The following is a 25,401-nucleotide window of genomic DNA, read 5'->3' as shown; positions in this document are numbered from 1 at the left end:
ACAATAAAAGACTTATTTTAAAGTTAACAGTTAAGAGTCACATATCCCATCTTGCTGCAAACTTCTCTTACTTTTAAACCTTGAATCCAGTTCTATCACTCTTTTTCAGTCAGTTTATATCACTTAAGTTGTAGAAGTATTTAGGTGGTTTTAACTACAGTTTTTAACTCAGAATGATTGCTACTCCTACTCTACCATCCCTGTGGTGTTGCAATCGCAAGTCCAACAGTTAACAGTTCCATTTGAACCACAGTGTATAAATCACTGCTATGAGTATTATTAATAATAATAAAACATTGCCCACAGTACAACAAATATCATCTCTTCACTATAAACTGGAAGAATGTGTTTATTAACAGTTTTATTATCATAAACAGGAACAGGTTGGTGGGGGTGGAAGGAAAGAAGTGTGTTTCTGTGATGCGTGCCCTAATAAGATGTGGATGGGTGATCAGGAAATGAGTGTGTGCGTGTGGGTGTGGGTGGGTGGACCCCACGTCAGTTCGGGGCGTGTGCTCTTCCGCATGGTGCCATATGATGACCGGCACTGGTAGAATTAATCAGTGAGCTGCAGAACTAATCCTGTTACACCAAACACACCCACATACAACACACCACCTCTTCTTCTCTTCTCTTTTCTTTCTTTTCTCATCTTCTCTCCGAAGCAGAACTTCTCTTTTCATACCTCCACTTCCTCTCATCCTCTCTGTGCAGCACTGATAGGATGTTTTTATTGGTTTGTCACTATTACGCAAAACTCTTACAAGTTGATTTTTTACTTTTTAACATATTTTGACAACTTTTCACTTTGCACTTAGTAAAAAAACTTTAATAGTTTAATCTGTTTTACGTTTTGATATTTCCATAATTTTACCTCCCAGCTCTGCGCTCCACCAGTGAACGTTTTAGTTCCCCAATGGCGGAATAAACTACCTTCTACTACCAGATCAGGAGCGTCCCTCACTATCTTTAATAAACTCCTGAAGACAGAGCTCTTCAAAGAGCACTTACTCTCCTAACACCTCTAACTAACTACCTTCTACTACCAGATCAGGAGAATCTCTCACTATCTTTAATAAACTCCTGAAGACTGAGTTCTTCAAAGAGCACTTACTCTCCTAACACCTCTAACTAACTACCTTCTACTACCAGATCAGGAGAATCTCTCACTATCTTTAATCAACTCCTGAAGACAGAGCTCTTCAAAGAACATTTACTCTCCTAACACCTCTAACTAACTACCTTCCACTACCAGATCAGGAGCGTCCCTCACTATCTTTAATAAACTCCTGAAGACAGAGCTCTTCAAAGAGCACTTACTCTCCTAACACCTCTAACTAACTACTTCTATCCTCATTTCCTTCTTCCCCTCCTTTCCTTCCACTGGCATGAGAGGATCAGACACAGCAGTGCTGCTGGAGTTTTTAAACATGTCAGTGTCACTGCTGGACTGAGAATCGTCCACCAACAAGGGTGTACAGTAAGCCAAAAGGTTCTATAAATAGGATACTTTTCACAAATGCATCAGTTTTCTTTAGATTGTCCCTTAAAAAATTCTGCCAGTTTTCTAACAAGGACTGGAAAAGTCATAGTCCTAATAGACTAATTAAAGTTTGAGACCTTGGTAAATAATTATTGAAATTTTCACAAGAACGATACTGACAGTGATATGACAAAACACTAAATAAAAAAAAATAATAACAATATATATATATTTAAAGAATACACTACTGCAACAAAATGAATTTTTTATTTTATTATTGCATACGATATGATATGACACACCCCCTAACTGAGATATTTAAAACATACAAGATTTTTTTAAAAACAGAATTTAATGATCCAGAATGTCATGATACTAATAATAATGCACTCCAGATATCTCCATATATCCAGGATTATAGTAAAATTAATGATATTGGATGTATATAATCTGACTCTAGAAGATATATAACGAGAAAGAAGAACAGTGTGAATTTCTCTTTTGCAAAAAACTGAAAAAATATTACACGATATTTCAGAGTATACCATTCACAATAATCAACAATGCAATACAATAAAGCACATGCCTAATTGTTTATTTAGATGCTTAATTCACCATATATGTACAAATATGATATAAATACAGGGTTTACTCAACATTAGTAGGTACAAAAGGCAAACCTAGCCCAGTGTTGGTTTGGAAACAAGTCTACCACAGTTTGCTGTGTAAAATACATCCTTAAAAGTGTTTTAGTTAATAATATTTGTAATTTATAAAAATCTACTTTGTAATACTTATTTATTTATGTATTTGGGTTGAATGATATTTGTTTTTAAACCATGAGTGTTACTCTTAAAAAGCTGAAGACACTATTCAAAGCCCTCTGCATCTACATATATAGAAAACCAGGCCTCATTTTGTACATCATTTTTTTTATTTTCACACAGTATGTCACAAAAAGCCTTGAAATTAAGAGATTAATAGAAATATTCATTTTATTTTTCCATAATTTAAAAGATTCTTAAAAGACACTTTTCACATTCACATTTTTTTAAATTCATATTGCACAATCAAGATCAAGAAACAACTTACCACATTTTTTTATTTGTAACGTCACATTATTGTTAATTATTTATTATTATTTATAATACTGGTGGATTCTTGCAGTACAATTTTAATACAAAGTTCACACCTTCTCAATGTCAGTCTGATAATATTTGAGCACCATCTACTGGATACTGAACAGAAATGCACTCAAGCTCTTTTCACAGATAGGCTTTTGATTAATAATGCCTTCTCAATTCTGATTGGCTGAATTGAGTTGCTGCTGTTTTAAAAACAGAAGTCAGATTTCTTTCAGATCGTTTAAATCAATCCATACTGAAGCAACATTCACATTCACAATGCAGGCTGCAATGCTACAACTATTTTATTACATTTGCTGATTATTAGCCGAATGTTTTCATCAGATCAGATCAGATTCATTTTTAAATATGAAATATCATTTATGAACATGTGTCTAAATGCAGGAGGAGTGCAGCAGGTGGAGGTTGCTGAAATTAGTCACTGATCACTGAACCACCTGCCCTCATTTTCCAGTGAGCTTCAGGACGTCTCGGACCATGGCGCCAATCCCATCAAATATCAGGTGGAGCTTCGTCTCACACATGAATGCAGGAGAGGTGACGACCTTGTTCTTCGGATCAACGTGAGCTTCGTGAGGTCAAGAGTTAAGGCTCAAATCATATTTAATAGACAAAGTATAGGTTAGGTCCAGCTTTGAAAAAAGTACACCACATACTCACAAAAAAAATGGTTCTGTAGAGTTCTGTAGAATACGTAAGAAAAATAAGCCTGTAGCTATATTGAATCTCCATCTTAACAGTAAGCAAAAGACAGAGCTCTTTAAAGAGCACCTACTCTCCTAACACCTCTAACTACCTACCTTCTACTACCAGATCAGGAGAATCTCTCACTATCTTTAATAAACTCCTGAAGACTGAGCTCTTCAAAGAGTTCTTACTCTCCTAACACCTCTAACTAACTAACTACTTCAATCCTTCATATTCTGTAGAATACTGAAAAACAATACCGTAGATTTATTGAATATTCAACTTAACAGCAAGCAAAAGCAGTTCTACATACAACTAATAGGTTTTTGCCTCTTATTTTTTTTAAAGTTCCATAAAAACATCTATAAGTGGTTCTTAACAACCATTTCACCTGACAAAGAACCATTTAAGCCCCAAACTTCCCTGTCCCAGGCTACATCATCCAACTTTGACTGGGGTATCCCCAGGCGTTACCATGCCAAATTGGAGATATAACCTCTCCACCTGATCCTAGGTCTGCCCCGTGGTCTCCTCCCAGAGGGACGTGCCAGGAGGAACACCTCTTTAGGGAGGCGCCCTGGTGGCATCCTTATCAAAAATACAGTAATCAACTATATACTGCTATTAGTGTATACTATGTTTTCACCTTCATTCTTTTACAAAGGCGTTAAAACTGACTTTGGTTTGAAACTGTTGAACTATAAATTATATCAGTTGAATAAACATAATGTCGTAAGTGCTGAGCAGGATATGGTAACCTCCTTAATCTTGTGTTTGGCGCCAAATGCAGTGATGGCCTGAGCAGTGCCAGCATACGGCCATTTCCCCCCCTGCTCCTCCTCATGCCCCACAGTCACCTCCACACCTGGCAGCACCTTCGCAGCCAAAACTGGAGAGATACAGCACAACCTGCAACACCAACACATTACACAGGGGGAGAACAAATACAGGAAAGGAGAAAGAGACCAGTCAAATATGAACGGGACAGTTCCAGATGCTCAATACTGAGGTTGTACTATGGGATGAGCCAAAACATTAAGACCATCAACTTACCCAATAGGCTTTCCTGCTTTGTGGAAATCCTTTAAGATGCGCTCCACCTCCTTATTCACCTTACAGTCCGTTCCATCAACAGCAAACGTAGACCTGATACGCAAAGACACCATCATGGAGAAAAATCAAGGAGGGGTTTATTGGATGCCCTTAACTGTAAAAGCCAGAACACAATGACTCAACGTTTTCCAACAAACAATATAAAAACTGAACATGTTGATATTACTGTGCTATATCTGTCATTCATGTCTTGTAAAAGTTGGATTAGAGCAAAACGTGGACCATCAAGGGGTCCCTGAAGGGGTCTGCTATTATATGCTGCTGATATTTTGTGATAATGTGAGCAAGGACATATAGTATACAGTATATCGCGATTGTTTCAATTCAATAAAAAATACATAGCATAAAAAAATCTTGTTTAAAAAATCTGTGGTAAAGAAAAGTTTAAATTAATACTTTTTATACATTCTTATACATTTTGGCCTGGACAAAAAAAAAGAATGCCAGCAAAAAAAGATGACTAATATTTTGTTGTACTGCCTATTTATTATTTTTTTTTTTTTGCTGCCTACTTCTCAATTCCACCTTAAATGAAGCAGCAGCTCCACTGAAGCTGGTTAGCCCACAGAGGCAATAAAGAAGCCAACTACAGTATTGTTTAAGGTGGAATTGATCATTCTAATAAGAAACAATGTGTGGAAATAAAACTTTAACTTTGTAATGGTTGGGTTATTCAGTTTTCTAAAATGTATTGTATAGTATAAGTATGCACAGTATAAAGCATAGGTATAGCACAAATGCATCATGACATAAGCAGCTTATTTATACCTGTATAGATTTAAAGAATTACAACTGTCAGCATCCTTAAGTTAATTTATTATGCTTAGTAAAAAATCAGCTTGGAAAATTATCCAAAAAAAGAAAGTGAATCAAATTTGTCTGAAATGTCCATGTCAAATTATTACTTCATACCCACACAATATGAGCCCATGCAAATCCTTACAAGTTTTTTGCAGCCCCAAAGCCTCCTGGGAAGATGACAGCATCATGGTTACTGGCCTTCAGCTTAGCCAGGTCTGTGATGTTGCCCCTGGCGATGCGAGCTGACTCAGCTAACACATTTCTGCAACACACGCAAAAACACACACACACACACACACAATTACACATTATAAACAGAAGGAGAAATATTTATAGTTCCAACATATATATATATAAAAATAATAATTATAATTCCAACCCATCACCTGGACTCCTGCTCTGCAGGCTGCCCTTTGCCGTGGTCTATCACATGCATCTGAGCCACATCAGGAGCAAACATCTGCACCTCAGCACCTCCCCGACTCAGGTGCACCAGGATCCTGCATGCACACAAACAACCCACAAAAACACATACAGCTTTATAAAACACATATAAAACTGTACAGCTGCTGTTCTGTTTATATTTACCGAAACATTACTATAAACACAAGAAATAATTGTAATTAAAAACATCAATAAACTAAACTTTTATTGAGGTATTGTGTTTTGATATGCTTTAACTGTATATCAAATGAACTTGATATGAATCTAATTTAAAGATATTAAGTTGTTATTTAACAGAGAATCCTTTCAGTGACTTCTTTAGTAAATAATAAAACACTAAGATATGGGCGAAATTGCGTAGAATAATATATATAATATTATATTTCAGGGTATTTTGGTATTTTGTAATATTTTTGCGACAATAATATTCTTGGAAATCGTTTATTTTGTTTATTATGATATGGCACCCCCCTAACTGATAGATTGAAATAGATTGAATTTTTTTCCAGATTGTAACAGAAGTTAATAATCCAACATGTGATGATACTAAACAATGCACTTAAGTAAGACTGGATAGATATAATCAGATATAATCTGCATTTCTGCTTATTTCATGGGAAATGAGAACAGTTACAGCTACAAACAGCAAAAGTACATAATGCCCTAAAATATTGCAATATTTCAGGGTTATTTTGCAATAACAACACAAATAAAAATACGGCAATAGTATTGTGAACAATATGATATGGGCACCCTACACTGAGCTTATTGACTAATTAACCCATTGTTGGGCATGGTTTATTTCTCAGTAATGGTTAATGTGTGTGGACAATAAGAGTTATAAAACAAGAGAAACTCACGCTGACGCCTCATGGATCTCTGTACCATCATACACTCCACATCCAGACAGCACCTGTTCACAAACACAGATTTAATGTGTTTAACAAAATATTAATCCTGTGGGGAACTGAAAAACACAATCGTTTTTTTTTAATAGTTTCAATAGTAAAAACTATTCCAAATATCGTCATTAATACTGCCATGAAGGTGACTTGGATAAGGTAGCGTATATATATTATATGGACATCCCTACATCCCTACTCTTCCATGTAGTGTTGTTTGTGTGTTGTATGTTTTTCAAAAGGCTGTGCCTCTTGCCAGGCTGCCATTGTTAATAAGAATTTGTTCTTAGTGGTTTGCCTGCTAAAGTAAAGGATAAATAAAAAAATATATGCCAGTCTGCATTTAGCTGAAGAAAAGAATTTACTTTACACAAAGATTGATTTTAAATTGAACAGTGTGACACACTATTTTAAATGTACCAATAAAACAGTGACACATCACACATTAAACAGAGGTATATGGCACTTGGTTGGTTAATTCATTCTCAATTCCACCTTAAATGAAGCAGCCGCTTCACTGCAGGAGGTTAGCCCAGAGATGAATGGATGGATGGATGGATGGATGGATGGATACTTTATTGATCCCAAAGGGGAAATTCTGGAATTTGTTAAGGTGGAATTGATATTTTCAATAAGAAACAATGTGTGGAAATAAGACTTTGTAACTTTGTGATATAGGGTTATTCAGTTTGGTGAAATGTATTGTGGTGCGTTTGTGTTTTTTGTGAAATAACTTAAATAACAGGAGCTATATGTTCTGTTTAGCTAATCTGTTTATGACTGCACATTACTGCACTGAAGTTCATAGGGTCATAAATGGACAGGAGTAAGATTAGCTAGGCCTGGGAGTTTTCTAGTTAACTAAGTTATACCTTGTCTTTAAACCTGGGAAATAGACAGAATGGCAAAAACAGACCATAGTTATCTAATCTAAGTATACAGCTAATTTATTGTAAATACAGGCTTTAAGTTCGTGCAAATCACAGACTTAAAACATATATATACTCACCACAGCGACTTTAACGCTGCTATATTTTGCACTAGTGTGAATGAAACTGGTGAGCTGGGGCTTCAGCTGCAGCAGCAGCACAGGTCTGGATTTAGAGAGCACTGAGCGCACAGAGAACATGCTGTAAAAAAAAAAACTGCGGGAAACTGCAGGGAAACTTTGCACAGAGTCTTCTTAATAATCCTGAGCTCAAGCTCAAGGACAGCGCTACGTTTAACTAACAAGGTCAGGGGTGCAGTCAGCAGATTTAGCGGCTCTTAAACTCCGGGCTGCTTAAATTAAATAAATAAAAGCTCTTTTATTTCGTCTGCGCTGAAATACTGAACTGCGCTGAGCTCCAGTAAACAGCGGTACAGAGGAGACCCTTCAGTATGAATGTTATGTGCTTCAAGAATAGCAGTACTTTTTACCGTAATCCACAGAAAAAAAACGCACTTCTCCGTCTGTGTAAGTGTATATAATGATCCACTGCTCGCTGTATAGAAGCATTACGGTAAAGTCTTCTTCTGGCAGGTCACAGCTCTATAAACTGTACCACAGCGCCATCTACTGTTCACTGATAGCAGAGCGCTAGCGTCGCACCTCAACTGTGTTTATTATTAACTCTTTTAAAGCCTGTTTTAATGTTTCATTTAGTGTATTCTTGCATTTAACACAGTTTGAGGCCTGTTGTTCAACAGTATTGACATTTATTTTATCCTTAGCCAATCAAACAGCAGTTTAGCAACTCTTTTTTTTACTGCCTAGGGATTTGTTAAATAAAAAAGGTATATAAAATAAAAATAATATTTATACAGATCTATAAAATACGTAAAACATTTCTTCTAAATAAAAAAAATATATATAGTCATTTAGAGCATTTATTTGCAGAAATCAAGAAATGGCTGAAATAACAACACAACCTCAAATAATGCAAAGAAAACAAGTTCATATTCATAAAGTTTAAGAGTTTAGAAATCAATATTTGGTGGAATAACCCTGGTTGGTTTTTAATCACAGGTTTTATGCATCTTGGCATCATGTTCTCCTCCACCAGTCTTACACACTTTAGTATAACAATACCAAAAAGGGAAAAAAAAGAATACCAAAATACATTCAGCTGGAAAAGGTTAAATACAAGGACAGATAGCTGACCAGATGCCTAACATACAAATCCATGATCTACTCTTGGTAAAATCATAGCAGGACATCCTCCAGACAAACATGACAAAACATGACACGTGGTAATGTCCACAAAAGTTTTAATGAAAGACAAACATCTGCTTTAACTATGTGATGCTGCAGTTTTGTCACAGCAAAAACTAATATATTTTGCAATATACCTAATAACAAAAAAGCAAGCTAAGAATTAAAAAGAGCACACATGTCAAAATTTAAAGTCTCCATCCATCTCCTCCTGAAGCAGTTAAGAGGCAGAGAGTACAAACTTGGACAGGACCTGCCGGGCTTGTCTAAGGCGGTCTATGCGTTCGCATGCTGTCTTCCTGCGACGGGCGACGTCAGAATCCTCTTCAATGAGCTTCACTGAATTCTTTTCTCCAATCATGGCTAACATGGCCGTCTGGAGGTGAGAAATGTACCAGTGCAGCACATGATACTGCACTATCAGAGGCACCTGGTTAGCCAGACGCTCAGTGGTAATCTAAAACACACACACACACACACACACACACACACAAACACACACAAAAAAAAAAAAAAATGCATTTAAAACCCGACATCAGCAATATCTGGTAATCATCAACTACTATAGGTTTGTGTGCAATCAATAAAGTGTTAAATGAAGAAGTGGTCAAGGTTTCTCTAATGATATTAGAAAAAAATGTACAGTATTTTGTGCATAGAGAGCATACCACAAAGTAGGCACTTAGGTGCTGAGCCATCTCCCGAACGTCCGCACTCATGGGATAGGAGAAGCCAAATCTCTGCGGCTCTGGTTTGCTCTTGACCGATTCTAGTTTTGAGCTGTAGAGACTATCCTGAGAGTAGACTAGCCTTTCCATCCTAAACTGAGACTTTATCTTCTCCTTGGCTTTTTCATATTCCTCCTCATGCAGATCCTCAATAGGCCCTTTAGCCGCCCTCAGCAGGTTGGAATACGCCTCAAAATGAGTATTCGCAATTTTGTTCAGGCATGAGTGAACGATCTCTTTCAGAATAAAAAATAAACATAAGTTAGTAAGTAGGTAAGTTGCCTTTATTGAATGGATGCAGTATTAAGCTAAAATTAAGCCACACAAGTGCTGCTCTTCACCTGTAACATCCGTCAGTAACTGTAAGGCAGGTTCTTCCAGCTCCTTTATGTGCTTCCTGGCAATGTTCTCAAATGTCCTGTAGTTAACAAATCCAGGAAGCTCCTTTCCCCTCCGGACCCTTGAGTACTCTTCTACCTCATCCCTGAGGTTTTCTTCAACTAGAAAACAGAACAAGGACAGAGAAGATGCTTTTGGGTAGTGTACCTCTTGGTGAGAGATCATTGACAAGATAGCAACATGCATGAAATGTATGAAATGTCGCAATTTACAGCACAGGTGCAAGGCATAGAATTGACTGTTTGCTGGGTGTAAGATAGCAATGAGCATCATGACATGCCTTGCAAAGAGTTTAAGATAGGGCCCATAGTGTATCTTGTTCACACAGAAAGTCTTTTATTGAAAAAATAAAACCTGTGATGAATCCTTCTAAATGAAGCTTGAATGAAATCATATTTTGTTATATTATGATTAGACTGGTCTGTCTAGAGTTGAGCTTCCTAATTACCTAATTGTAGTGCTGCAATTTCATCTACACCAATGAGCACTTCTATATAGCTAGAACTCTAGAAAGCTCTCAAGTGATTATAGGACCTACTCACATGTGGTAGTCTTTTTATCCAGCTGAGATTTCCAGTTTGTGAACTCAGCCCTGATTTTGGTGAAAACTTTGGTGCCTGAGCTCGTGTCTTCCTCAGCCCTCATCACATCTGTAAGGATCTGGTTAAAACCGTTGATTTTCTGAAAATTTAAAAATGAATTAAATAAATATATAAAAGATTAGATAATATATGAATAAATTTATGACTATCCAAAGTGACTTAGAAATAATGATGTACATTTAGCAATAGAGGACATAGAAGGCAAAATCATTATAGGCAGGGCCTAAAGGAGGAGAATAGTGAGGTAGAGGATGAAAGGAAATATATAAATATAATTATCTGCCACACCCAAAATACGTCTTACTAATTTGGTGTTTTTTACCTGAATGAGGAAGCTCTTCTTCTCATTTTCGTCTTGAGGAACTCCGTCACCAAGCTGTTTCAGCTTCTTTTCTGTCACCTCCAGTTTTAGATCAATTTGTTGTTTGAGATGTGGGAGTGACCTCTGTAAAATGAGGAGAAAGACCTTTTCAAAACTGAACTCAAGTAAAAGCTTTTTTCCTGCAGAACTTTCAGTACTTTTTTGACTCACGCCAATGTGTTCCACCAGTTCCTTTGTTAGTCTCTCTGCCAGTAGGGGCACAGTGGCTCTTCCATCTTCCAGAAGAGGCCTGGTAAAGTCATAAGAATCTTACTAAGGTGCATAATTTGATCATTTCTTTGGCCATGTTAAAATTTATTCTGGATTAGTAAATTAAAATATCTCTTACCTGAAATGGGGATGTTGCTCAAAGAAGTCTCTCTCTTTCTGAAGGGCTTTAGCTAGACTCAGATTGGCATTGATGTCTTGCTGTCCACGACACTTCACCATCATGTAGCCCTTCTTCAGTGTGATCACCTGATTATTGACCGTACTCACCACTGTATCCTCCGCACCTTTGTCCACCAAATCAGGCTTGGTTAGAATACCTGTATTAATAAATAAGAGTTATTTTCCCTCAAAGCCATTTATTCTGTCATCAAATCCTGAATATCTTCTGATTAATTCTGCTAAATTACCGAGTGTCCTGAGACCATTGGGATCCACTTTGCTTGCCATCTTCAGTGCCTCAGTAGTGGCAATGTCAATGTTCGCTGGCACAACCACCAAGCTAATGGTTTCTTGTCTCTTAATGAATTTCTCAATGAGATCTTTGATCTGTTGACAATACAATAACAAGGTTTATAAAACATATAGTTAATTAAAAACTACATTTCTAAAGGTTACCAATAAATTCCTTTAGCAAGAATTTTGCAGGTGCACTCACCTGTTTCTCAATGTCCACTGGTTGGTCACCTGTAGCTACTCTGGCAATGCCCGGCAGATCAATAAGAGTGAGATCCGGAACTTTGCTGGATTTGATCTCCAGAGTGATCATATCATGACTGATTCCCTTTCCATTTCCAGCCAAGGCATTCTGAGCTAAACACAACACAGAGCCACATTACTGTCAGGCTTAATGTGAGAAATATTAATACAGAATTTACAAAAATGAAAGAGAAATACAGACCATCTGAAACAGCAGTTCCCACATCTTCTGGCTTACTAAGAACCCTTTCTTTTTTCTGGTAAGAAATGTGTCCAGACCATGCCACTCCTGTTTCAACTCTCTTTAGTTTCAGCACCAAAGGACAGCGAGTCACAATACCTAAAGATCACATAAAAGAAAAAAAAACATGATTGTTCGTAGAGACATTGTTCAGTCCAAGATTCAACCATTACAAACAGCTAAAAGTTCAGATTTCTTCTTAGAGATCACAGTCAAAGCTACTGTAAAAGGCATTGTGAAACTCTACTGGATAAGATTATTGTGATTATTGTTAATTAAACAAACTCTTTAAAAAATAAACAGGTTTTCCTGTTCTTCAGTGTGTGTATATGGATGTCTCACCTGTGCCTCTGGGCAATGCCACGCCCGAAAGTGCTTCCAGCACTGAGCTTTTTCCTGAGCTTTGATCACCTATAACAGCGATGGCCGGTAAACTCAGGTCCTTCTCCACTCCTAAAGACCTGAGTGAATCCACAAGATCGATGCAGGGACGCACCTTTTCCTCATACTGCTGGTTTAGACTGTTACTTATCTCCTCCAGCTTCTTGGAATCTCTCGGCGCCATAGTTTAATCCAGATACTGCTACAGAACAGAAATGTAAATGCAAATATAAAATAATATAGTGAGTTTACATATTTTGACATACGCTACTGTTGACTAACAAAACATTCACTACAGGCTGAATTTAACTAAACTGTTAAAGCTTTTAAACTGCAGATATACATTTTAAACAAGCTGTGACTGTAGGTCCATCACCAGCTCACCAACCAATCAGCACACAGTAGCAGTAATGTTAGCTAGATTTACTCTACTCTAAACCCTGCTGTAGAAAAATGGAAACGTACAGGTAGGTTTTCTTACTTTTTTTGCAAAATACTTCATTATAATGTCTAATATCAAAGGAATTTCCAGTACAAGTAGATAGATACTACTTTCAAAACCTCTGGGATATAATCAAGAGAAAGATGGATGATCATAAGCCATCAAACCAAACTGAACTGCTTGAATTTTTGCACCAGGAGTAAAGGTATGAAGTTATCCAAAAGCAGTGTGTAAGACTGGTGGAGGAGAACATGATGCCAAGATGCATGAAAAAAAAAACTGTGAATAAAAAACCAACCCGGGGTATTTCACCAAATATTGATTTCTAAACTCTTAAAACTTTATGAATATGAACTTGTTTTCTTTGCATTATTTGAGGTCTGAAAGTTTTTTTTAGGGAAATACTTCATTATAATTTTCTACAATCAAAGGAATTTGAGTTTTTAGCTGTTTATCCTAAACTACACAACATGTACAACTACAATTACTGAAATGACCACAGTTCTCTGGAGAAAGCTCAGTCAAATAAAGTGTAATAATAAAAGAATAAAGTGTATAGGCTGATATAAGTTACAGGCTGTAGCGGAACAGTTTTATCTGACGGGCTTTTCACAGATGGGCTGCTGTATCTAGGTTAGTTTACCAGGCACAAACCACACACTCTAGACAATAGAAAAATCAAGTCTAATACCGGAAACATTTCTAGCCAATACCCAGAAATACTTACAGATTAAAAAGAGGAGATTTTTACCCCGAAATAAATTTAATATGAAGTCTACAGTGAAAAGCATGTTTAGTATAGAATTGATGTAGCGTTAGTCACCTTTTCTCATTATTTACCTGACTCTCCGCGTGTCCAGTCTTTCTCTCTCAGGTGTGTGTGTGGGTGTGTGTGTTTGATGTGTGAGATGTGAGAGTGGTACAGCCTCCAGTCCATCGCTCTAGTTTCGTTTTACCTCACAGCTGACTCCATCAGTCCTGTTCAAAGTTTCGTTTTCAAAGAAAATCTTAAAGCCTCATTTACGTTTCCTGTGGTGTCATATTTCTTTCTTTCATTCTTTCTTTCTTCTCAGGTAAATTTGGATGTTATTCATCCCTTTCAGCCCTGAATTATGTTTCAGTGATGGACAAATAATGATAATAAGAATGTTTATTTTTTCTATCTGTAATGGACACAAAATAACACAATACAATAAATAAAATAAAATGTATAAAAAATGAAAAATAAATCAATTAACTATTTGTTTTATTCCTTAACATGATAAAAAATGTTCTTAATAAAAAAAAAATAATAAAAATTAGCTTGTTTTATTTTTCCTCATTTGTTTCGTAGTGCTGATATGCAATAATGCCCGAATTGCTCATTTCAGAGTCTCAAAATCAAATATAATTTATTTATATAGCACTTTTTACAACTGATGTCATCGCAAAGCAGCTTTATAAAAATATAAGAGCAGAACAGAATCAGAAAAAACACTGAAAATAAAATACAGAACTCCTACTGAGCCAAGACTCATGTCTCACATATAAGTTACTATCCAAAGGTGTAAAAAATATTTTCATTTATTAGTATAGATACTTAGATTTAAATAATACTTATTTCCGTGTCTGTAAGTGCATGTAATGATCTAGTGCTCGCTGTATAGAATCATTACGGTAAAGTCTTCTTCTGGGAGGACACAGCTCTATAAACTGTACTGCAGCGCCATCTACTGTCCACTGATAGCAGAGCGGTAGTAACTATTTTTTTACTGCCTATGGATGATTTGTGAAATAAAAAATGTATATAAAAATACAAAAATATATATTCAGCTCTATAAACTACGGAAAACATTTCTCCCAAATTCCAAAAAAAGTATTGTCATTTAGAGCATTTGTTTGCAGAAAATGAGAAATGGCTGATATAGAAAAAAGATGTAGAGCTTTTAGACCTCAAATAATGCAAAGAAAACAAGTTCATAATTATACAGTTTTAAGAGTTCAGAAATCAATATTTGGTGGAATAACTCTGGTTTTTAATCACAGTTTTTATGCATCTTGACATCATGTTCTCCTCCACCAGTCTTACACTTACACATTGGTATAACAATACCATTTAGTAATACACTTTAAAAAATAAAAAATAAAAATAAATAATAGCAAAAAACATTTAGCTGGAAAGGGTTAAATACAAGGATAGATTACTGACCAGATGCCTAACATACACAATACCTTCCACACAAACAAAATATGACATATGTTTAGTTTTCACACAAGTTTTAATTAAAGACAAACGTCTGCTTTAACTCTGTAATGCTGTAGAAGTTATAACATTAGCAGAGGTGTACACAAGCAGCTATCTGAGAAAGGAATTGACTCTTGACTGTTGTCTGGGTTTATTTCTGTCAGTGGTACACCTGTGTTTTCTGCGAGCCATCGACTTTTGCCACAGTGAATACCCACTAAACATTAGACGTCTTGTGGACGTGCAGATCATGTCTATATTGCGTCGGTCGGTCCAAGACCAATTCTGTACGTCTACACGACGTGCAAACTAGGTCCACTATTTGGACGTCTAACTATTAGAGGTGTGCGGATCGATCCAAATATCGATAATATCGATACCAACGCTGGTATTGGTATTGAGCAATACTCGTGTAAAAATATCGATATTCAAGCTTTTTTCTCTGCCGCACGCACTGACTGCTGCGCACGAGATTCACCACAGTCTACTCTCTGGTCTCTTGTTGTTGCACATGCGTCACATGGCTCAGCAAAGCCAGCCAAACCGCCATGCAGGTAGGCTCAGCCTGGCCCCGCCCACTCAGCGCTCTCCTCAAGTCGACACGCCTCTACCTCAGGAGATTAGTGTTGAGTGATATTTTTTTACACTCTGTTTATTTAAGAAAAACTTGCATTTGAATTGCGCTGAAAGGAAGACAATTCCTTATTTTTTATTGTTTTTCCAAATGACAATTCTATTAAAAAAAAGAAACAAAGAACTAGAAAAGATGTCTAGTGAGGGGAGAATTTTTATTTTATTTTTTTATATTTTTTTATTTTATATTTAAACTTTGTTTTGTTACTGTTCCATTGTTTCTAAACAAAAAATGTTGATTGTGATACTAAAGTATTTTGTTATCACTTACAATGTTTGGTGAAATTATATCCTAGGTTTTTGGATCATTTGGCTCTATAAAGCTTAAATATTAAAAAGTATCGGTATCAGTATCGATATCGGCAATACTGGCCCTGCGTTTACTTGGTATCGATACCAAAATTCCCAGTATCGCCCACCTCTACTAACTATGACCCCACTTGGACGTCAATATGCAGTTAAACATTTGAACGTCGGACTAGGTCACTTTTTTGGACGTCATGGGGACGTCTAATACAGGTGCAGGAAATTAACGTTATTTAAGAATATATTTATTTTTAAATGTATGTCAACATTGTTGTTATCAATATTGTTAATCACTATGAATATAGATTATTTATGATTAAGCATCATTTATTTATAATTATTTATTTGAGTATTATATGTTTTATCTATTTAATGAATTAACGAATGTAGGTATTTATTTACGTATGTATTTATTTTTATTTGGAAATGCAATTTATGTGGAAAATTGTTAAGTTGATTTCAACCAGTCAACGCCACTCTGATTTGCTGAGACCGCACGTCATCATAAACTCCACTCTGATATGCCGAGGCAAAACACGCTCAACATTTTTTGGCTGCTGCAGTAGCTCAGCTCAGCTCAGCTCAGCTCGTTCAGTTCAGCTCGCTCAGCTCAGCTCAGCTCAGCTCCGCTCGGACTCAGCTGCCACTAAGCTATAAGGTAAGACGATATGTATAAGTTAATGTATTTGTAGTGTTAGTTGTTTTAGCTCTGTGGTCTTAAATCATCTGAACCTGCTGGCGTTGCCTCTCTTCCCAGGCAGTTAGCTAACTAGCTAGCTAGCTAACGATAGCTAAACAGTGGCCAGTTAAAATGGAATTGGAATTACTTTTGAGAACGACGGTATTGCCAATAATATTTACTGTAACCGAAGCTTTAACGCAGAAGCATTGTCCGGTCATTAAGTCAATGCACTAACCAGAGCTAGGCTGATAAGCCAATCTAAGCTAAATCAAAGAACCGTCTTTGGCTAAATTCGCTAAGCTAGCCTTAAGTTATATAAGTTTGTGGCGCCCACAATTAACCTAGGCAACTGGGGGCAATATCAAGTGCATTCTGAATAGTGTGAAGAAGTAAGTTTATGTTAATATTACATAAATAAGGCAATTTAAAATAGTTTGTTGTGGGAAAAAAATTATTAAAATAGCTTAATATGATGTGTGAGAATTAAAACGGCACGATAATTCTCCTCAGGTGTTAAATGTGTATTCCCACCTTTAGCTTAGCGTTAGCTTAGCGTTAGCTAAGCCATAGCATGAAGAAGCAAGTTTGTGTTAATATTACATAAATAAGGCAATTTAAAATAGTTTGTTGTGGGACAAAAATAAATTAAAATAGCTTAATATGATGTGTGAGAATTAAAACGGCACGATAATTCTCGTCAGGTGTTAAATGTGTATTCCCGCCGTTAGCTTAGCGTTAGCTAAGCCATAGTGTGAAGAAGTAAGTTTATGTGAATATTACCTAAATAAGGCAATTTAAAATATAGTTTGTTGTGGGACAAAAATAAATTAAATAGCTTAATATGATGTGTGAGAATTAAAACGGCACGATAATTCTCGTCAGGTGTTAAATGTGTATTCCCGCCGTTAGCTTAGCGTTAGCTAAGCCATAGTGTGAAGAAGTAAGTTTATGTGAATATTACCTAAATGAGGCAATTTAAAATATAGTTTGTTGTGGGACAAAAATAAATTAAAATAGCTTAATATGATGTGTGAGAATTAAAACGGCACGATAATTCTCGTCAGGAGTTAAATATGTATTCCCGCCGTTAGCTTAGCGTTAGCTAGCTTAGCTGAGATTTCTAATTTGTCTTTTTCTACTTGTGCAGATGGAGTCATGAAATGTGACGGGACAGCCACCGAGGACTTCATACGGATGTGTACTTCGGAGCATCTCAAACATGCACCACAAAGACGTGGAGGACACACCGCTGTCTCTCAGGACCTAGAATCTTAATGAAAGTATAATGATGTTAAGGGAAGGTGTAATGTAAAGTTGTAATGGTGTTAAGGGAAGGTGTAGTGGAAAGGTGTGATAGTGTTGAGGGAAGGTGTAATAGTGTTGAGGGAAGGGGTAATGTTAAAGGTGTAATGGTGTTAAGGGAAGGTGTAGTGGAAAGGTGTGATAGTGTTGAGGGAAGGGGTAATGTTAAAGGTGTAATGGTGTTAAGGGAAGGTGTAGTGGAAAGGTGTGATAGTGTTGAGGGAAGGTGTAATAGTGTTGAGGGAAGGGGTAATGTTAAGGCACATGCTATTTGCACCCGGGTGTACATAGCAGTGTGTGCTATTTGCACCCGGGTGTACGCAGCAGTGTGTGCTATTTGCACCCGGGTGTACATAGCAGTGTGTGCTATTTGCACCCGGGTGTACATAGCAGTGTGTGCTATTTGCACCCGGGTGTACGCAGCAGTGTGTGCTATTTGCACCCGGGTGTACATAGCATTGTGTGCTATTTGCACCCGGGTGTACGCAGCAGTGTGTGCTATTTGCACCCGGGTGCAAATAGCACGTGCCACACAGCAAGGCTATTTTCACCCCTTAATTAAAAAAAAAGAAAGAGAACTCATCTGCGCATGTCTACCAATGAATGCGAGGGAGCGAAAAGGCGCAAATTCACAGATGGGGAAACGGAGACCATAGGAAATGGTAAGCAGAATTTGGTTATTATTTATGTATAAAAGGCCCATCACTCAATTTAACTCTACATTTTAAGATAAATATTTAAGACAGAGTGTGAGAATTATTATCTATCGAACACTGTTGACTGAAAACGAATAAGCTAAGCTAGTGTTTTGGTGGATCTCAGTTTAAGTTATTTGATTGAATTAAAGTTTGAGGCAGTTAGGTAACTTGTATCTAACCTTATCTTAGTTATTAAGTAAAAAGTTTTGTATTTTGTTGCTTATTCTGATTAATTTAGCTAGCTAGCTAGCTTATTGCTGGCTAGTATAGAGCCCGGGAGGGGCCGTGGGTAAAAAAAAAAAATTAAATCGAGCGAACGATGTAGCAGTTCATGCCAACAATTTCTCTAATTCGTGCGAACGATTTCTTTTATTCCAGCGAACGATTAAGCCAACTCTTATTTCTAGTTCATGCATGCACAGGCAGGATAAACACAGTCTCCGGTGATGTTCATGCCTTCTGCGGTGGCGTTTTAGGGCAACTCTTAAAGGTCACCTTCCGCGAAAATCCGATTTTTCTTGTTTTTTGTGGAATACAGTAGGTTTCTCCGAGTTGAATGTGTACACCTGCACATTAAACTGTTTTGCAGCCCCCATTGTCTGCAGGAGCTAAGCAAAGAAATCCCCCCTCCCCCCCTCCGAAAAACGGGTGAATTTTGAATTATCTTTCTGCCTACGTAGGCAGAAACTCACAGACCAGCCCACCTTGGCTCGAGAAACTCCCAGAGGCGGAGCTGAAGCGACGCAACATCACCGCTCATCAGTTAGGAGGTGGGAGGCAGTGAGCGGCAGAGCGGTGGAGGGGCGTCGCAGTGCTCCTAGCCAATCAGAGGAGAGATATTTGCATGCTGTTTGCATGTATGAATATTCATGAGCAAAGCTGGAATCCGGTCATTTTGGACACACCCCTAAAACAGTCCATTAAAAAAGAGCTATACAGAGACAGCTGAGCACTTTTTTTTTTACAAAAACGGCTCACATGTCATTCATTCATACTAGAGACCACAACTAGACATTTTAAAATGAAAGAAAAAACGACGGAAGGTGACCTTTAATTAGAGAATAAAGTCTAATATAACGAGATTAAAGTCGTAATATTACGAGATTAAAGCCGCAGTATTTTGATTTTAATTGTAACTGCTTGGCCTGCAGCGCAGGGCACAGAGGGAAAAGAGCACATGCCGTCAGTTAGAAACGTAGAAAAATGACGGTGATCTCAGGATCTCATAACAGATCATGCATGATCACCGTCAGTTATCTACGTTTCTAACCTGCTTATTATTAATGTTCTAGTGTTACAGCTTTCGGCTCTGCGCTGCGAGATTCCTCTGTGCGGGGAGAGCGCGCGGCGCGACACGGAGGCTTTCCACCGCATTTTAGTTTTTGCTACCAAACGAACATAAATACAGTAAATTCCAGTCATGAATAAAGGAAATAAACCTTTTACTGAAACAAGACGACTGTCTCTGTGTGTTATAAAAACCATATCAAATTCAAATATACTGTGAAGCATGATATGCGCGTCAAAGTTATGATCAATGTGGAATAGTTAATTTCTCACTATTTAGTAATATAGGGCTAATGTATTAATTAAATAAACATAATTCATATTAAAATATTCCCAATATTTCCCAGCAGATCTACCTTATAAAGCACCCCCTATAACTGTACACCCAACCAAGAAATACTTTTAGTACTAGATATTCAGTCAGCCTCCAAGGAAATGCACCCCTTCTTAAATCTGGTTACATCATTATTACATTCATGGTATTTACACCCTCTATATGGGAATCTGTGTAGCAAAATATGGTCACCTTTTACAGGTATATAATGATGGAAACACAAAATTGCATTTCATGTATAACATATGCTGTTTCTAGTGTTGTGTCTTCTTGTTTCTTGTGGACTCCTCTTTGGGTGTTCTTGGAAGGCTGTTGTTTCTTGAAATAAAACTCAGTACACACTGTCTTCTTAACCGGAATAAATATTTATTTCAATCAGAAGCAAAGTGTGGGAGAGAGCTTGTCAATTCTCGGTGTCCCATGTTTTTCTCCCTCTCTCCCAGTCTTGCAGGCTAACCCGTTTAAATAGTCCCTTACAGTCACTCCTATAGCTCTCATGCCTTAAGAATTTCAACCGCCCTATTTACAGCTTTACCATATATGTAAATATGACCTTTTGAGAAGCGGCATGTTGTTTACCTGCAACCACTTGTGACATGCCAATCATATATAGAAATGGACTTCTCAAAAATAGTTTAGCTGGACACATTAACTTCTCTGGGCTAAAGGCCTCTCAAACCAGAAGTGGTGGCCATCCATAGCACAGAAATACACCTCACTAGCTTTTATGTCATATAAAAAGACATAAAATCCAAATAATTATAAAGTAGTTCAAAAAATATGCACATGAAACAGTGTGATAAAACGGTTTATGTATGTTTCTGAGCTTATAATATTATCTGCATTATAATTCTGATAATGATGTATCAGAAAATAGTATGTTTAAATGGTTTCATTTTCATATAATTTGCATACAAGTGTAATTTGTAATACAAATTAGTTGGGATAATTGTTATATGAGATAACAGGATACCTGTTTTTGGTGTAATATCATGATATTAATGTCCTACATCTTACAATTACATTTGGTCACACATTTTTATGACATACTGGAATAAATTATCAAATTGATCCAAATTATAATATATACTGCCCACTCAAATAAACATCTTAAAACATTGTATTATTATTTTAGGCCAGCTATTTTAATTTTATATAGTGTTACAGATTTAAAGTAGCCTAGTACATTATATGACCCATTCATAGACAAATGTCACACACTGTATTATATAAATTTTTATATCATCTTTATTTCCTCATTATTACAGTTTACAATTGAATATACTGTACTAAGTAAAATATACTTATTTACGTTATATTATTGTTGAACATAAGGAATTAATAAACACAATTCCACATTGATCATAACACGTGATTTATAACACACAGAGACAGTCGTCTTGTTTCAGTAAAAGGTATATTTCCTTTATTCATGACTGGAATTTACTGTATTTATGTTCGTTTGGTAGCAAAAACTAAAATGCGGTGGAAAGCCTCCGTGTCGCGCCGCGCGCTCTCCCCGCACAGAGGAATCTCGCAGCGCAGAGCCGAAAGCTGTAACACTAGAACATTAATAATAAGCAGGTTAGAAACGTAGATAACTGACGGTGATCATGCATGATCTGTTATGAGATCCTGAGATCACCGTCATTTTTCTACGTTTCTAACTGACGGTATGTGCTCTTTTCCCTCCGTGCCCTGCGCTGCAGGCCAAGCAGTTACAATTAAAATCAAAATACTGCGGCTTTAATCTCGTAATATTACGACTTTAATCTCGTTATATTAGACTTTATTCTCTAATTAAGAGTTGCCCTAAAACGCCACCGCAGAAGGCATGAACATCGCCGGAGACTGTGTTTATCCTGCCTGTGCATGCATGAACTAGAAATAAGAGTTGGCTTAATCGATCGCTGGAATAAAAGAAATCGTTCGCACGAATTAGAGAAATTGTTGGCATGAACTGCTACATCGTTCGCTCGATTTAATTTTTTTTTTTTTCCCACGGCCCCTCCCGGGCTCTATACTAGCCAGCAATAAGCTAGCTAGCTAGCTAAATTAATCAGAATAAGCAACAAAATACAAAACTTTTTACTTAATAACTAAGATAAGGTTAGATACAAGTTACCTAACTGCCTCAAACTTTAATTCAATCAAATAACTTAAACTGAGATCCACCAAAACACTAGCTTAGCTTATTCGTTTTCAGTCAACAGTGTTCGATAGATAATAATTCTCACACTCTGTCTTAAATATTTATCTTAAAATGTAGAGTTAAATTGAGTGATGGGCCTTTTATACATAAATAATAACCAAATTCTGCTTACCATTTCCTATGGTCTCCGTTTCCCCATCTGTGAATTTGCGCCTTTTCGCTCCCTCGCATTCATTGGTAGACATGCGCAGATGAGTTCTCTTTCTTTTTTTTTAATTAAGGGGTGAAAATAGCCTTGCTGTGTGGCACGTGCTATTTGCACCCGGGTGCAAATAGACACTCCGTAATGTTAAAGGTGTAATATTGTTAAGGGAAGGTATAATATTGTTAAGGGAAGGTGTAATCTTAAAGGTGTAATAGTGTTGAGGGAAGGTGTAATATTGTTAAGGGAAGGTGTAATGTTAAAGGTGTAATAGTGTTAATGGAAGGTATAATGTAAAGGTGTAATAGTTTAAAGGGAAGGTATAATATTGTTAAGAGAAGGTATAATGTTAAAGGTGTAATAGTGTTAAGGGAAGGTATAATATTGTTAAGGGAAGGTGTAATGTTAAAGGTGTAATAGTTTTGAGGGAAGGTGTAATAGTTTTGAGGGAAGGTGTAATGTTAAAGGTGTAATAGTTTTGAGGGAAGGTCTAATAGTGTTGAGGGAAGGTGTAATATTGTTAAGGGAAGGTGTAATAGTGTAATAGTGTTGAGGGAAGGTGTAATGTTAAAGGTGTAATAGTGTTGAGGGAAGGTATAATATTGTTAAGGGAAGGTGTAATAGTGTTGAGGGAAGGTATAATATTGTTAAGGGAAGGTGTAATAGTGTAATAGTGTTGAGGGAAGGTGTAATGTAAATGTGTAATAGTGTTGAGGGAAGGTATAATATTGTTAAGGGAAGGTATAATGTAAAGGTGTAATAGTTTAAAGGGAAGGTATAATATTGTTAAGGGAAGGTGTAATGTTAAAGGTGTAATAGTTTTGAGGGAAGGGGTAATAGTGTTGAGGGAAGGTGTAATGTAAATGTGTAATAGTGTTGAGGGAAGGTATAATATTGTTAAGGGAAGGTATAATGTAAAGGTGTAATAGTTTAAAGGGAAGGTATAATATTGTTAAGGGAAGGTGTAATGTTAAAGGTGTAATAGTTTTGAGGGAAGGGGTAATAGTGTTGAGGGAAGGTGTAATGTTAAAGGTGTAATAGTTTTGAGGGAAGGTGTAATATTGTTAAGGGAAGGTGTAATAGTGTAATAGTGTTGAGGGAAGGTATAATATTGTTAAGGGAAGGTGTAATAGTGTAATAGTGTTGAGGGAAGGTATAATATTGTTAAGGGAAGGTGTAATAGTGTTGAGGGAAGGTATAATATTGTTAAGGGAAGGTGTAATATTGTTAAGGGAAGGTGTAATAGTGTTGAGGGAAGGTGTAATGTTAAAGGTGTAATAGTGTTGAGGGAAGGTATAATATTGTTAAGGGAAGGTGTAATATTGTTAAGGGAAGGTGTAATAGTGTAATAGTGTTGAGGGAAGGTGTAATATTGTTAAGGGAAGGTGTAATAGTGTTGAGGGAAGGTGTAATGTTAAAGGTGTAATAGTGTTGAGGGAAGGTATAATATTGTTAAGGGAAGGTGTAATATTGTTAAGGGAAGGTGTAATAGTGTAATATTGTTAAGGGAAGGTGTAATATTGTTAAGGGAAGGTGTAATATTGTTAAGGGAAGGTGTAATAGTGTTGAGGGAAGGTGTAATGTTAAAGGTGTAATAGTGTTGAGGGAAGGTATAATATTGTTAAGGGAAGGTGTAATATTGTTAAGGGAAGGTGTAATAGTGTAATATTGTTAAGGGAAGGTGTAATATTGTTAAGGGAAGGTGTAATATTGTTAAGGGAAGGTGTAATAGTGTAATAGTGTTGAGGGAAGGTGTAATATTGTTAAGGGAAGGTGTAATAGTGTAATATTGTTAAGGGAAGGTGTAATATTGTTAAGGGAAGGTGTAATATTGTTAAGGGAAGGTGTAATATTGTTAAGGGAAGGTGTAATAGTGTAATAGTGTTGAGGGAAGGTGTAATGTTAAAGGTGTAATAGTGTTGAGGGAAGGTATAATATTGTTAAGGGAAGGTGTAATAGTGTTGAGGGAAGGTTTAATGTAAATGTGTAATAGTGTTGAGGGAAGGTATAATATTGTTAAGGGAAGGTGTAATGTTAAAGTGTAATAGTTTAAAGGGAAGGTATAATATTGTTAAGGGAAGGTGTAATAGTGTTGATGGAAGGTATAATGTAAAGGTGTAATATTGTTAAGGGAAGGTGTAATAGTGTTAAGGGAAGGTGTAATGTTAAAGGTGTAATAGTGTTGAGGGAAGGTATAATATTGTTAAGGGAAGGTGTAATAGTGTTGAGGGAAGGTGTAATAGTGTTGATGGAAGGTATAATGTAAAGGTGTAATATTGTTAAGGGAAGGTGTAATAGTTTTGAGGGAAGGTGTAATGTTAAAGGTGTAATAGTGTTGAGGGAAGGTATAATATTGTTAAGGGAAGGTGTAATAGTGTTGAGGGAAGGTATAATGTAAAGGTGTAATAGTGTTGAGGGAAGGTATAATATTGTTAAGGGAAGGTGTAATGTAAAGGTGTAATAGTGTTGAGGGAAGGTATAATGTAAAGGTGTAATAGTGTTGAGGGAAGGTATAATATTGTTAAGGGAAGGTGTAATGTAAAGGTGTAATAGTGTTGAGGGAAGGTATAATATTGTTAAGGGAAGGTGTAATGTAAAGCTGTAATAGTCTTAAGGGAAGGTAAATGTTTAGTGAAATTGTTATGGTGTGAATCTAAGGTGTATGTTATGTTGATGTAAAATAAAGGCATTAACCCCAAATGAGATTTACTCATTATTTTTATTATTATAT

At 36.5% G+C, this 25,401-nt stretch overlaps 2 protein-coding genes and 1 long non-coding RNA gene across 42 annotated transcripts; 1 reads left to right on the top strand and 2 right to left on the bottom strand.

Moving 5' to 3' along the window:
- Positions 1–1,741: 1,741 nt before the first annotated feature.
- gatd3 (glutamine amidotransferase class 1 domain containing 3) lies at positions 1,742–7,977 on the bottom strand. Its single transcript, XM_049485235.1, has 6 exons — positions 7,585–7,977; positions 6,534–6,586; positions 5,616–5,729; positions 5,372–5,491; positions 4,369–4,461; positions 1,742–4,224 (listed from the first exon to the last, which is right to left on the bottom strand). Exons 1-6 carry the CDS (start codon positions 7,702–7,704, stop codon positions 4,026–4,028), a joined length of 699 nt encoding a protein of 232 aa, XP_049341192.1. The 5' UTR covers positions 7,705–7,977; the 3' UTR covers positions 1,742–4,025.
- A 676-nt stretch (positions 7,978–8,653) lies between these two features.
- Positions 8,654–13,788, bottom strand: LOC103038560 (interferon-induced GTP-binding protein Mx-like). The gene is made up of 12 exons (XM_007227749.4): positions 13,691–13,788; positions 12,370–12,610; positions 11,989–12,126; positions 11,746–11,900; positions 11,498–11,636; positions 11,209–11,407; positions 11,031–11,109; positions 10,821–10,943; positions 10,439–10,577; positions 9,839–9,997; positions 9,438–9,733; positions 8,654–9,226 (listed from the first exon to the last, which is right to left on the bottom strand). The coding sequence occupies exons 2-12, from the start codon at positions 12,590–12,592 to the stop codon at positions 8,990–8,992; spliced, it is 1,887 nt and encodes a 628-aa protein (XP_007227811.3). The 5' UTR covers positions 12,593–12,610; positions 13,691–13,788; the 3' UTR covers positions 8,654–8,989.
- A 9,038-nt stretch (positions 13,789–22,826) lies between these two features.
- On the top strand, positions 22,827–25,370 carry LOC125805007 (uncharacterized). Of its 40 annotated transcripts, XR_007441260.1 has the most exons (8): positions 22,827–23,158; positions 23,230–23,306; positions 23,357–23,411; positions 23,523–23,577; positions 23,633–23,723; positions 24,565–24,696; positions 24,828–24,904; positions 24,981–25,370. It is a non-coding gene; the product is annotated as an uncharacterized LOC125805007 (long non-coding RNA). The 40 variants fall into 40 exon arrangements; XR_007441257.1 differs by lacking the exon at positions 23,523–23,577; XR_007441245.1 differs by having other exon boundaries at positions 23,523–23,723.
- Positions 25,371–25,401: the final 31 nt, after the last annotated feature.

Source organism: Astyanax mexicanus, chromosome 11, assembly GCF_023375975.1.
Source record: "Astyanax mexicanus isolate ESR-SI-001 chromosome 11, AstMex3_surface, whole genome shotgun sequence".
NCBI classification, from domain to species: Eukaryota; Metazoa; Chordata; class Actinopteri; order Characiformes; family Acestrorhamphidae; genus Astyanax; species Astyanax mexicanus.
This window is presented reverse-complemented; position numbering and strand designations above follow the sequence as displayed.

Excerpts from the sequence above, each read along its gene's own strand:
- gatd3 (XM_049485235.1), bottom strand. The coding sequence starts at position 7,704 with ATGTTCTCTGTGCGCTCAGTGCTCTCTAAATCCAGACCTGTGCTGCTG. Across the intron at positions 4,462-5,371 it reads TTTGGGGCTGCAAAAAACTT|GTCTACGTTTGCTGTTGATG; the intron begins GTAAGGATTTGC and ends TTTGCGTATCAG. Across the intron at positions 4,225-4,368 it reads AAAGCAGGAAAGCCTATTGG|GTTGTGCTGTATCTCTCCAG; the intron begins GTAAGTTGATGG and ends TTGGTGTTGCAG.
- LOC103038560 (XM_007227749.4), bottom strand. The coding sequence starts at position 12,592 with ATGGCGCCGAGAGATTCCAAGAAGCTGGAGGAGATAAGTAACAGTCTA. Across the intron at positions 10,578-10,820 it reads AGAAGAGCTTCCTCATTCAG|AAAATCAACGGTTTTAACCA; the intron begins GTAAAAAACACC and ends TTAAATTTTCAG. Across the intron at positions 9,998-10,438 it reads GGATAAAAAGACTACCACAT|TTGAAGAAAACCTCAGGGAT; the intron begins GTGAGTAGGTCC and ends TCTGTTTTCTAG.